Here is a 13,408-nt window from a genome sequence, read left to right on the forward strand (position 1 = left end):
GTTGATTTCTGTAAGCATGAGAAGTTGGGGTCAACATTCAACTCTTCAATTAAATGTGTTGTGTACAGTGAACAAAACTACAATCAGTACCTGGGGATTTTAATTTTGGCATTTCAGAGTACACCGATCTACATTGAGCCCATGTGCTGACGGCAAAGCTTGTTAAAATGTAGTCTTGCTTAGGGCTGCAACTAACGATTATTTTCATTAATTTCATATTTGATTATTTTCTCGATTAGTTGTTTGTTATAAAATGTCAGAAAATGGTGGAAAATGTGGATCAGTGTTCCCCAAAGCCCAAGATGACGTCCTCAAATGTCTTGTTTTGTCCACAACTCACAGAGGAGTGAAGAAACTAGAAAGAAACTAAACAATATTCACAATTGACAAACATAAAAAATGACTCAAACAGATTAATCGATTATCAAAATAGTTGGCGATTCATTCAATAGTTGACAACCAATAAATGAATCAATTAATCTTTGCAGCTCTAGTCTTGCTATCATGCTCCACATAGCCTTAAGTCAGTTACAAAAGGTTGTTGTCGTTTGCTTAAAGTGCTCATATTATGCTTTTTGGCATTTTCCCTTTCCTTTATTGTGTTCTATATCTTTTTTGTGCACGTTATAGGTTTATAAAGTGAAAAAGCCCAAAGTCCACCCCAAAGGGACTTACCATCTCCAACAGAAAACACCGTTCACAAAATGCTCCAAACAGCTCTATTGTAGTGCAGCTTTTACTTCTGTGACAAACGTGCGTCACTTTGTAACAGACGTTATGCTTGCCTAGCTGCTAGCATGGCACGCCCTCATACTCTGCTTCTGACTGGCTAGTAGTCTAATGTGCATGTGCGACTCCCAACAAAGATGGAACAGAAGTGAGATGCCTCACTCTGTAGCTAAAACAGAAAGCTCAACACACAGGGTGAAAAGAGGAGCTGCAGCAATGTGCAGTAGGGTTGGGTACCTTTCGCATCTGAACCAATATCAGTACCGATACCAGTACCTGAAATTCGGTTCCCGGTACCCAACGGTACTTTTTTCGGTACTTTCCCTCTGTAATTACAAACAAATTATTTCAGTTGTAAAATAATTCCAAACCTATTTATCCTATTTACTTAGAACATTATGTTATTTATTTAGAATATTTTACACCGACAGAAATTAAATAAAAATAAAACCACTCCCTCTCTCCTCCCAAACCCGTCCCTACAACCTATTAAATTGAATAATTATTCAACTGTTATTCTTGTATGTTTTATTTTTATCATGACCGTTTTTAATTGTTCTTTAATGTTTCATGCAAAACACTTTGAATTGCCTTGTTGCTGAAAGGTGCTATAGAAATAAAGTTGCCTTCAGTCTGTCAGTCAGTCCCCAGGGCATAGAAACCACTGTTTTGCCTGTTTGTCTCACACGAAGTGTAACGTCAACAGCACAGCGACTGCTTTCGGCTCGCCGTTAATATCATATCACAGTGAATGGTGTCTGCGTGAAGTTTTGAAAAAGTGTAACCACACTTGAAACCACTTTATCGGCATTGCCGTGACTCACTGTGACTTCAACAAAACTGCAGAGCCGACGTAGTTTGCTCCATCTGCACCTCTGCGCGTGCACGCGTGTGTGTGTGTGTGTGTGTGTTTGTGTGTGTCGGAGCTCTGCTCTCTGTCAACATGCAGAGAGGACAGATAAGCTTGCGCTTACGCGCTCTCAGGTACTGAAATTTGACACCGTTTGATTTTACGCGAGCCAATACTCTGTAATACCGACTTGATTCAGTCGGTACTGGTAAAAGTACAGGGTTTGGTACCCAACCCTAATATGCAGTACAACAAAAATATGTGTTTTTTGGAAAATTAAACCATGCAAACCTATTTTGAAATAACCTCTAAATACAAGTATGAAGCTGAAATGAGCGTAATATGAGCACTTTAATATTTTAGATACAGAAAAACGTGTGACATCCAATTTTGCGTCATGTCACTGTCAAATTATGTCTCACCTCCAATATGGGCATTGCATTTAAAGAATGAATATCGGTAACAGAGCATGCTGGATAGAGACTCCCAGTCTTCCCATCAAGAGGCATGACAACCTAATACCATACATCATACTGCAGTGTCATCGTTAATCTGGCCAGGTTGAAGCAACTCATAAAATTTCCATAGTACACCAAGCATCAGGAAAAAAGATGGGGTTTTAGTAAGTAGTCTGCCGGGATAGGAGGTGAGGTGAGGTTGCATATGATGTATGGATTGTTCTATCTGTAATGATATTCCGCTGAATAAATGGTCTCAAGCATAATCAGCTTCAGTCAATATAATCTCCCTGTGAAGGTCTTCATTAATCTTACAGGCTATGGCTAATCATGTCTATCTACTTGAGTCCCCATGAGCGTCTCACCTACTTACATTATGTTATTCTAATTAATTTTTAGCACCACGGTCATCCAGGGGCTGCAAGCCAAAGACTCGCACGTTGTCCCCTGTGCTGTGCCAACCCAGGTCATTGGGTTATACAAGTAGATCTAATCCAAGAAGATGAGTTCCTCACTGTTTCCCCAGGTCTGCCCTCTGTTCACTTAAAACATGTCATCTTCCCTTAGCCTCACCTTGTTTCAAAGACAAGTAAGTCTCCTCAGTTGGTCAAACTTCATGAAAACCTGGACTTTATTTAATGCTGAATTTCTATAGTATACCAAAAATGTCATGTCCACTGAAGTAAACCTACAGTCTAACATACGTATGATAATAAGGACAAGGTACAACAGGAACGTTTGGCTTTTTGTTCTTTGTTCAAGTATAAAATGGCCCTTGTCTCCTTTGGTGATGTTATCATGAAAGGTGGTGCTGAGACCTGAAACGATCACCGATGGCATTGCTCTAGAGCTCCCTAAATGCAGCAGGTGCAGCCCTTTCTACAACAATGAGTGTGTCTGATTTTGCACCCTCTGAAAGATAGGGATCAGTAGGGTCTGCAAGGGTCATTGCTTTTATCAGATGAAGGTAACAGCTGACAAGAGCAAGTGCCTGTCGGCTTCAGGAGTCAAACAAACAAAAGAGACAGGGTTTAGCCCCAGTCTGGAATGTTATTTTCCAGGGAAAAGGAAATTTACCTTTTATAACTTGCAGTTTGACAGAACAATGTGCAAAATGTACAGGCTCTTATTGACAGAATATCCATGTACAATGTGTAACACGTACAGTATAAAATAATTGACTTATTATATTTGTTATTTATCCACAAATGGGAATAAAAGTCCATTACCACTTAAAATTCTATATTTTTCTTCAATATTCCCTCATGGATTACATTAACATATGTTGCGTGCACACTGAAATGCTTTTACTTTTGAGTATTGTCATTGACAAAACCATACTCAACCAAAAATATATTCATATTTATTCACAATTTGATGTTATATCACAAAAATCCATCAAAATGACCAGTTTCTTAAATTTGGATCATCATTGTAGTCAATATTTGTTATTGCCTTTTCACTGTAGGGACACCCATCAAGTAGAAAGCTACATCAAGTATAATCCAATAAAACACCTTTCATCTCCAATGACATTAAGACACATTAAGATAAGCCTACAGGAATTCTGTATTAATATTAAAGATGCAGTAAGTAAGACTTATAAAACTAACTTTCTGTCATATTTGCTGAAACTGACCTTATGTTTTAGTACAACTACATGAAGCAGGTAATTAGAAAACAAATAATCCAGCTTCTCTGGCACTACCTACAGCCTGTAGTGTAATTTACAAAAATCCACCGCTCCCTGTTCAGATCCTTCATTCAGGGCCAGGGAGGGTGTCTAACTGCGTGTCAATCACTGCTCATGCACATGCATTCATTCTCCCTTGTGGGGGGAGGGGCTTAGGAGACCGTTTGGGCTTTAGCAGAAAGGGGGGGAGGGTCTGAGAAGTTGTCGGTTCAAATTCTTTGGCTAAGTCCTGGATCTTCACAATCCTACCTACAGCACCTTTAAGTAATAGGGGATGGAAAGAATATTAGAAATACCTTTTTTTAAATATTATATGAACACACATGTACAATTAAGCAGCACCTCAAAAATACATCTTTGAAAACTATCACTGAGTCAAATCAACCCCTCTCTGACACTATAGCCATTATCATATTACAGAACATTAAAGCTTGGATCAATTGCTTAGATTATGTCACATATGCACTAAAATATATACACTAAATACTCCTGTAGATTCATTATGGCTTTGGCCCGGTCTAAATCTGCAAAAAGAGATTGCTTTAATGCTGCATCCCAGTGTGTTATTGCTACGTTTTTTAGTTTGAGCCTCCACTATTTTATCCAATTTACTTCTCTGTGTCCAGTATTGCTTTGGGCTGGGCATCTCCAGGTATCAATTTGAGTTTGATTCAGGGTGCAATCATTTAATTAGAAAACAAATTTATTTGTATTGATACAAGTAAGTCTTTGATTTCCATTTGTTACTGTACAGTTTAACCACATTCACAATGGCATAATCATTATCAATCAATAATGTTATCTAATAAATGCACTTATATTAAAATTTATTACCACGACAGAAGTATGCCAACTGGCATTGAGATTATGTGGCATGTTTACATCTCCCATTTAGTACTCTAAGAGAAATGATCCTTTTGGTATTTTAAACCTTGACTAAATGCAGTCAGTGCAGCTGTCATCTTTGAAATGGATCTACTTATATTATGACAAGCTGTTTCCTTGTCACCTCTCACTGCTTTCCTCAACCACACTGGAGAGAGATGCTCACATATTCACAGTGCCTGAAATGGGCCGGTACTCACCAGTACCCACCAGTACTGCCGGCACTTCTGATTTGGGGAAAAACCAAGCAGTCCTTTGTAACATCAAACATTTAGCACCCCTGTATGGGCCGATGGACTGATCCTTTGTTTCATAAGCACATTTTCAGACACTGTGACGATTCGACCGTGAGATTGGCAGTCAAATCAGGCTCCTTAGATCGAATACTCAACTATTCGGGGTCAAACCTACAAGATATACGTATAAATATAAATATAAATATATCAAAGACGCATGCAGTGATGATGTTATGCAATTTGACCTTTTTTTGGTTCAGTTCAGGCATTATACATGGGTGCATTAAACTGACTAAAGTCCAGTGGACAGCTGCTGTGTGAGAAACAGGATGATTAGTGGGACTGGTGTAAGCCCCACAATCCAGATGTGCATGGCAGCCCTGGAAAATTTGTTTTAAATATGGAGGACAATAAATATTTAACAATTAAATATTAATTCACCATGATTAATCATTCCTTCCTTGATGATACACATAGCCAAACCTTGGTCACCATGTTCACTTCTCAATATTGGTTAAATTAAATTAAACTAAACAAGATATAGCTTGCATCACATTTATTATGTTCAATCAATAACCTTGTTACCTCCCCCATTCTCTGCAAAATATGGCGACACCATCAGACAGAGGCAAGTTGGCAACTGACACTTTGGTTGAATTTGGAGTATCGTTTGTGAGAATGTATCATTTTTCTAACCCTCTGTTATTTTGCTGCTGTAATTTACTGTACATTTTCAAAAATCCTCAACAAATGGACCTAAATGAGGGACAAAACTGGCTATTGCCTTAGAGGCTAATAATGCTCGGGAAGTCTACATTGCCAAAAGATAAATACATAAATAAAAATTGTGACAACAGCAATTGTGATGAAAAAAGTACACGTTGACAAATCAGTAAACCTATCCAAAAGGAGAACAATAGCTACAATAAAGACGCATTAAACCAAGTTATTTTTGTTAAATAACATACTTTAAAAACATGGCTTTTGAGAAATGTCATAAATCACTAAATACACAGACTAATTAGATATAAGGAAACCAAACATTCTGCAAAACCTTTGTTCAGCATCTTCAAATTTGAGATAAATGAATGTTGGACATCACAAAATATGCTGATACATCTACTCATACATCTACATGTTATGATTCAGGTGGCATTCAGCGATGCATCCAGCTGTCAAAGGAAATAGTGGAAGGCTCTGCATTGTTTAGCCAACCGTGGGCATCAGCAGTGGTAATGTGGTTTACACTCAACTGAGCTGATTCTCATCCAGATATGTATTTAACTTACTACCAACCAACTACTAATTGCTTTGCTTATCAACTTTCAAACTCACAATACCTTTAATTTCAAATGGAGTTCCATATTCTGCTTCTGCCCACAATATGTAATACAGTAATTGCCCGCTCTCCATTTGTAGATAGGAGTATTTCTGCAGCCGACAAGTCCCCAGGGGCACGTAATTATTTCTCAGTTTTGTTCAGTTCTTTTATAGCACTTTATCATGTAGTGCAAAACACTCCAGCCCCCCTTTGCAGAACTCTGATTAGACTCTTGCTGAGTTTAAAGCTTCTAGGCCTTAGCATTTTTCTTTAAGCATTATATCCGAACAGAAATGGTTCCACATCATCAGTAATTTCAGCTTTTTGTTTTAGCTGTATTGTACAGTTGCTTTATAAAATATGTATTGATTGTGTGTGAAATATCGACTTGTTACATTTATAGTACCAAAAAAGACAACACATTGGCACATTACCCTACATAAAGTGGATTGAATTCCTCAAAAGAAAGTCATAGGAGAATACAGTGACAGCAATGACTAGTGACAGCCTCAAGTGTAGTTTACATTTCAGAGAGGATATTATTCTGAAGCTCCATGGACTCTTTTACTCTAAACGAAGCTGTTTCTCTCCTGTTCTGTTTCACTTACACCATTCAGTTTGAGACTTTGATGACTGCGATTTTCAGAATAATGCAGAGTATCTGTTGTAGCTTGTAAGAAGTGCATTTTTTCACCTAAGGCATCGTAAGCGCCTTTACACAGTACCTTTTAATGGTGACTACTGTATATGCTAGATGCTCCAGAAAAAGACTGACTTGGTTGGAAGCCAAAGGGGAAAGACTCCTAACATCGTATTAGGAATAGAGAATAAAGAGGTTTTCACATAAGAAGTTAGGGTATTTATTGGTAATTTCACTTCTTGGGGATGATTTGGAAATAGATTTTTCTGTAGATATTAGGGATAAAGTAGAATTGATGCCTGGTTGTGGATTTTTCTTCAGACATCTAGTATATGAGGAAAGGAAATGCATTCTAGGTTTTTCCTGCTATTCTGCTCAGACCTGTCTCTGAATGGTGACACCTCCTTATTCTGCTGTCTCTACTCTTTGTTTCTGTTCAGCAAGATTCCTGTCTTGTAGAACACTAGTTTGTTGCAAATTATTCCTCATACAGTAGCATGGAAAACTTATGCATGCTCATCCGTTTTATAGAGGAGGATAACACAGAATAATACTATAGATTACAGACATATTTGTATTCTTTCTCTCTTTGATTTGACTGGAATAATTGAAGATACTTTTCCAAATATTTATCCAAGACATTGTTTTTCAGTCCAAATTGTTGTCACTTTTGAGTAGCAGATACAGCAGTTCACTCACTTATGACTATAGTCAAGTCAAGTTTATTTATACAGCCCAATATCACAAATCATAAATCTGCCAAGTGGCTTTACAATCTGTACAACATGCGACACCTTGTGCGTGTCCACAGGCAGCGTAATTTCCAAGCTTCCCATGTCGATGTAAGCAGTCGGGCAGTGCATTCTGGTAGCCCCGCGCGACATTCGGGTGACGGGGCATCGAGTTGCCCGCTCCTCATATGCAAAAAGTTGACGTCCAGGCTACTTTGTGCAAAACTCACGAAAATATTTTAAACTGACCGTTGTAGATCTGAAATAAAGACAGATTCAGCGACTGCACATGTTATTTCTCACGAAAAATGTTTTCAGAAACAAATGTGAACTATTGTCATAAACTAAGCAAAAATAGCCAAACGAGCCACCATATTGGTCTGTTTTAAAATCCACGAGCAGACAGCCCCACGAGTGAAGCGTTCGTCCAATCAGGTGCAGCCATCGCAGTTGTCTGAGGGTGTAGCCTGTTGCCTTTGCTTGTCAGTGGCACTGTGCCACTGGACACATACCGTAGACCCTCGCTTCGGTAAGGAACAAATGTTTAATGGGGAAAAAAATGGAAGAAATCTCAGGAAGGGCAGCAGAGAGCAGATCCTTCTCCCAGGACGAACAGACATGCGCTAGATGTGTGTACGTACATAATAAAGTTACAGTTTTTGTGATGTAACTCCTCACTGTGTTTCACCTTTTTTTCCCCAGACTTTGCAAGAGCTGTTGCAGCACGGCCTATATCATATGCAGCCGTGTTACGAATGAAAGCAGACAGCTCGTCAGTGCTCAATTCGCGCAGCAGACCTCGACAACACCACAGTGGTGGGCTGGTGACTACTGACTGGCCCGCTTTCTCCGGTCATCCCTTGTCAGCCCTGAGTCTGCTCAGCTCTCAGGAGGACTACAGGAGTGAAGGTAAACCTAATGGTGTGCTCCATCCCCACACTTTGTTTGCTCTTGTCTGAAAGAAAAAAAAAGTTTAGTTTTTTGGTTTGTTAAAGTTCATTCACACTTACAAACACATTGTGCATAAATGTAAAGCAACCTCACAAATAACTCACTAATAGTACAATTTAGAAACTTCCTGTCTTCCTGCATATATTTCATTCGCAGCTTTAGCAAAGGATAGTGAACACTTACTGGCATAATTTGCCCACTGTTTATTTAAGAGAACGGGAAGAGGAAGCTGAATGTGATTATCTGTAAAGAGTGGTTTGCCTTCGGTTAATTTTGTGACGAGTTATTGTTGTTATTGTTTATTGTTTGCTATCAAATGTCAGCATCTGGCTCCTTCTGCCAAGAGAGCTTCGCATTTTTGTGGAAAATTATTGTTCCGTTAAGTGGATATTAGGCTTAAAGAGGAATTGATACACTGTGTTGCCTGGTTGTGGATTTTTCTTCAGAAATCTAGTACATCACAGATACTATGCCCATGTTTTTTCAACAGTACATGTATTTTCTGCAGACTTTAGGAAATGCATTCTAGGTTTGTTCTGCTACTCTGCTCAGCATCTGCCTCCTTCTGCCAAGAGAGCGTTGCATTTTTGTGTAATGTCCCTGTCTGACGGACTGCCTTGTACACACATGATACAGGACTCTGACCTGAATTTTTTCAGGTAGTCTTAGTGCGAGTTTCACATGAGTTCAGATGACATTGTTCCTACCTGCCAAAACTGAGCCAAAATAAAAGAGTGGGCACCCCAGAGTTGAAAAAGAAAAAAACCTACTCCAAACTTGATTGGTGTGAATGCACTCTGCTATCTGTGCTCTGTGCCAACAGTCTGCCATCTCTGGTCTCACGTTATATGTGCAGGCCTTCTGCCTGTTTAGATTGGGTCTGGAAATGAATTTCACCTATCCATCATCACTGTGCACGGTCTGCAGTGACCAGGGTCATGCCCTTTGTGAAATTGAAGTGGGATCATGGCAATATCCAGCTCTCTGTGTTCCTGTCAGTATAGAAACTATAGATATGATGGATATCTTTGTCAGAAGGGAAGATTTAATATCCCCAACACAGCATGGAAACACACTGTCATAAATCTACATGGGTCACTTGCTTACATCCTGACTTACAGTATGAGTGATTCTAGATGATATAATGACACATTGATGCTTGGATATATGATTAATCACATCATGCTTATTGCATCTGGAGTGCTTAATTATCGTAATGGAAATCTGAAGTAGCTGCTGAATTGGCAGAAAGGATCTTTGGGAGTAATGAGTTAGTCACATTAAAACAGGCAGAAAATTAAAAAAATCTTTTTCTTTCTGTTTTTTTTTTGTTTTTTTGTGTGTGCCTCTTTTCTGTTTCAGTCATTCCCTATTTTTTTCTTTGTGCCTCTGTGTCAGTCTTTTTTACTTTCTGACAGCATTATCACTATGTAGCCATAAAATGACTTACATATCTATTACCAAGGTGAGAGTAATGTCTCTCCATTGTCAGTGGTGACAACACCATTATACCATTGCGCTGGATTGATGTTCAGTGGATGAAATGGATGCCAAAAAGTAATACACCTTTGGTGGCTTAAAGGGAATATTGCTTTTTTGGGCTCTGTGACTGACAGATGGCCATGGCACTTGAAGTTGAGTGATTTATACAACTTCTATGCTTGAGTAGATGTGTGTGTATTTCACACACACACACACACACACACACACACACACACACACACACAAACACAGAACATATGTCATTGAGCACTGAAATCAGTTTTTTTCATTTTCATTTCATTTCTTCATCCAACTCTTTTTTTTTAAAATAATCACAAAATATATTGGACACATATAGGTGGACACAGCTCCAGTAATTAAGCAACAAGGTGAAATTTACAAGTAACTTTGTCAATGCTGTTTAATTACTGTACATGTTGGGACACCTCTGTGCTTATACCACAGTGACTATCCCTAATAAGAAGTCTGTGCTTCAGCTGTCCATTTATTAACTATTTTGATGTCAATCTATCAGTTAGTTTCACCTGTCATCTGCAGAAAGCTTAGCGTTTCCCTATGGCTCTCAGCAGTATACTGTAAGTTATTACTGATTTAGATCAGATACAACTGCAAAACGGAAGATTCAAGATTCAATAATTTATTGCCATACAACTCGGTGCAAGTTGCTAGGGATTTGCTTCACTGTGCCCATGACAGGACATCAACAAAGACACAAAAAAGACATAGAACATATATATATATAGGGCACACCGCTCACCACATACCTGGATGACAGTCCAGGAGGCTAGAGTGACAGATGTCAGGTTAAAGTGACATGGTGCGTAGGGATGCAGAGCGCAAATCCACAAACTTTACAATAAATAGATAAAATAAAGCTAGTATGGGGAGTACAGTGCAGTCAGGAGAGATTGGCTTTGTGCTCCAGTACACTGGATTTAAAATTAAACAATAAACTTTCAGCCTTATTTTGAGGGTGTTTACAGTCACATCAGATGAACATTAGGGGACTTGTTGCCCATTTTTTTACGCTTCATCTCCCGAGTAAATAAATGAATTGGAAAATGTAACAAAGTGGAACTAGACGTCATCATATTCAATGAAGTATAGTTCTTAGCAGTTAATGACATTAGCAGACATTTGGTATCTTCCCTGGTGATGCTCTGCTGGGCCTTGGTAGTACCTGAACTCGTTCCTCATTTCAACTGAAAACGTATTGTTTCCTTTGGAATAGAAATTATTTGATCATACATCGTGGCCCACTCCACAAGCTAAACAGCGGCAGATGGAGCACACTTGTATTGTGTTATTTATGAACTGTACTGTATATGCATGGAGAGACAGAGAGCTGTATAGAGAAATGTAGAAATCCAGTGCTATTTGTTAGCGCTAGAAAAAACACTGAATTGCTTTGCTTCATATGCACAGCAAGGTTTACAACTTAATATCGGCTCATTTTCCTCCACTGATTAGGGTGTTATTTCAAAAGCTTTATTTCCCTGTAGAGCAGTAAATTGCTGACAAAGGGTTAGTGAGATTATACATACCCTGAGAAAATAAAGCCATGATTCTTTGTTTGTCATCAGATCATCATCAGCACCTAAATAGTGAGAAGTACTCAAGACTGGTGACTTGTTGTATTATTTATGCACCTGATCAAATATAATGTCAACCAAACCTAAATGCGTCTCATAAACAAAGAACATGAATATCTACATACTGTCAGACGTTCAGCTGCTGTATGGTGCCGTGACAAACACAGCACATCATTAACTATCTGTTTACTGGGCTTATATTCTTCATAAATCCATTATCTCATAGAGAAACAGTTCTTCTGACGAGCACAGGATTCAGCCGTCTTCTGTAGGGTCTGTGATCCTGAGACGCAGTATACCTCAGAAACCTTCTACAATAAGTGCATCACTTCTGTGTTAACAGAAGGCTAGATCAAAGAGTAGAGCACTCTGAAGGAACAAAACAGAATTGCAACAGGGACTGTCAGGGAGAAAATACTTGTCCAGCAGGCATATCGCTATGTGGGCGTGTTTGTGTCGAGGAGAGTTCAAGTCTTATATGTGAGCCATTTTAAATCACCAACAGGAGCAGCTTAGATCAAGAAACAGCATGGCTAAGTCATAGTCATACTTGCACTGTATGTATTAAATAGCATTTCACAAATTTTACATTATATTGGCAAACTTACTGCAAAAAACATAAATATCCCAATGTCACTTTTTACAGTATTTTCAAGTGCAACATGCTGTAACAAATCCTCTGGCTGCATGCCATTAGCCACTTTAACTAGTTTGTTGCTAGGCACTGAGGAAATCTCATTATTTTAATTTTTAAATCTTTTTCTCATTTAAAGTTATTTTTTTGGTTATTTAATCATGCCTTGGAGCTACTTGCTTGTCTAATCTCAACTGTGGTACTCTCCACAGTAGTGTTATTTATTCTGTCCTAATGATATTGTAACACATCTTTCAATTATATGTCCGTGATTTATGTAGATCTGGGTATTTGTATTAATAATATTTGTCAATACATTGCCATTAAAGCCTCTTCACTTGTAATGGTTATTGCCAACTCCCTATTCCCATCTGTGGCCCAAGGGCAGCCAATCCTTCCAGCCACAAAAACAACAAAGTTTGGCAGCACTCCCTTTGCAATTAATGGCAACCTGTGGCTTGAATGACAGATCATCAGTGCTCCAAATGTCAAATGTATTTATTTAAAATAATTTGGGATACCTGCACTATGCTATTGTTACGGCCTCTCTAAACAAACAAAAACGCTCTAAAATTACTTCTTAAATAATCAAAAGAAAAAAGGGGTTGGAGATCCCAGCCAAAAAGAACAAAATAAGGGGAAGTCACTGAGCCAACCCCTCATACTGTAGACGCTATGAGTAATATTAATGCCCAAAGATAAGAGCAGTAGTTGGCCAGAATTGACCAATGTCTGAGTCCCAGATGGGGGAATTTTACCACAGGCTTATTTTATTTCATGTAATTGTGCTTGTTGAGCTTGTTATAAAAAAGAAAATAGAGGCCTGCCACACACTATTAGGAGGATTGAAACAATGTTGGATGACTGACAAAAAAAAGGAAAGATTGTGTTCTTGTAACATTCCCTCCCTGACCAATAAAGAATTGTCAAGTTTCAGTGGTAAGGTGGTCCAATTATTCTGTAAAAGGATGGAATTAGACGAATGAGAAGCGGTTGTTGTTTACCACTGGAAAGCATTGTTCGAACATATTTGCTTTAATGTAAAATGTGAATTTGGGTTCTAGTGGAAAACAAGCCACAGAGAGAGCAGATGTGTTCACTCCCAAACCAGGCCAAGGAATATTACTGCAAAGCTAAGACCCAGTGTGTTAACACTCATGTTAACAGCATTGTTCGCTCATCACT

The 13,408-nt window shown here is 38.6% G+C and overlaps 1 protein-coding gene across 3 annotated transcripts in view; it reads left to right on the forward strand.

Annotated features, from left to right (window-relative positions):
* The window catches only part of cntn5 (contactin 5), a 138,732-nt gene that overhangs the window by 49,295 nt on the left and 76,029 nt on the right, over positions 1-13,408 (forward strand). For all 3 annotated transcript variants that reach the window (XM_036001227.1, XM_031297540.2, XM_031297542.2), the window contains exon 3: positions 8,246-8,452. In XM_036001227.1, the coding sequence (XP_035857120.1) occupies positions 8,246-8,452 (207 nt within the window). The remainder of the gene's footprint in view (positions 1-8,245; positions 8,453-13,408) is intronic.

Source organism: Sander lucioperca, chromosome 5, assembly GCF_008315115.2.
Source record: "Sander lucioperca isolate FBNREF2018 chromosome 5, SLUC_FBN_1.2, whole genome shotgun sequence".
Classification (NCBI taxonomy): domain Eukaryota; kingdom Metazoa; phylum Chordata; class Actinopteri; order Perciformes; family Percidae; genus Sander; species Sander lucioperca.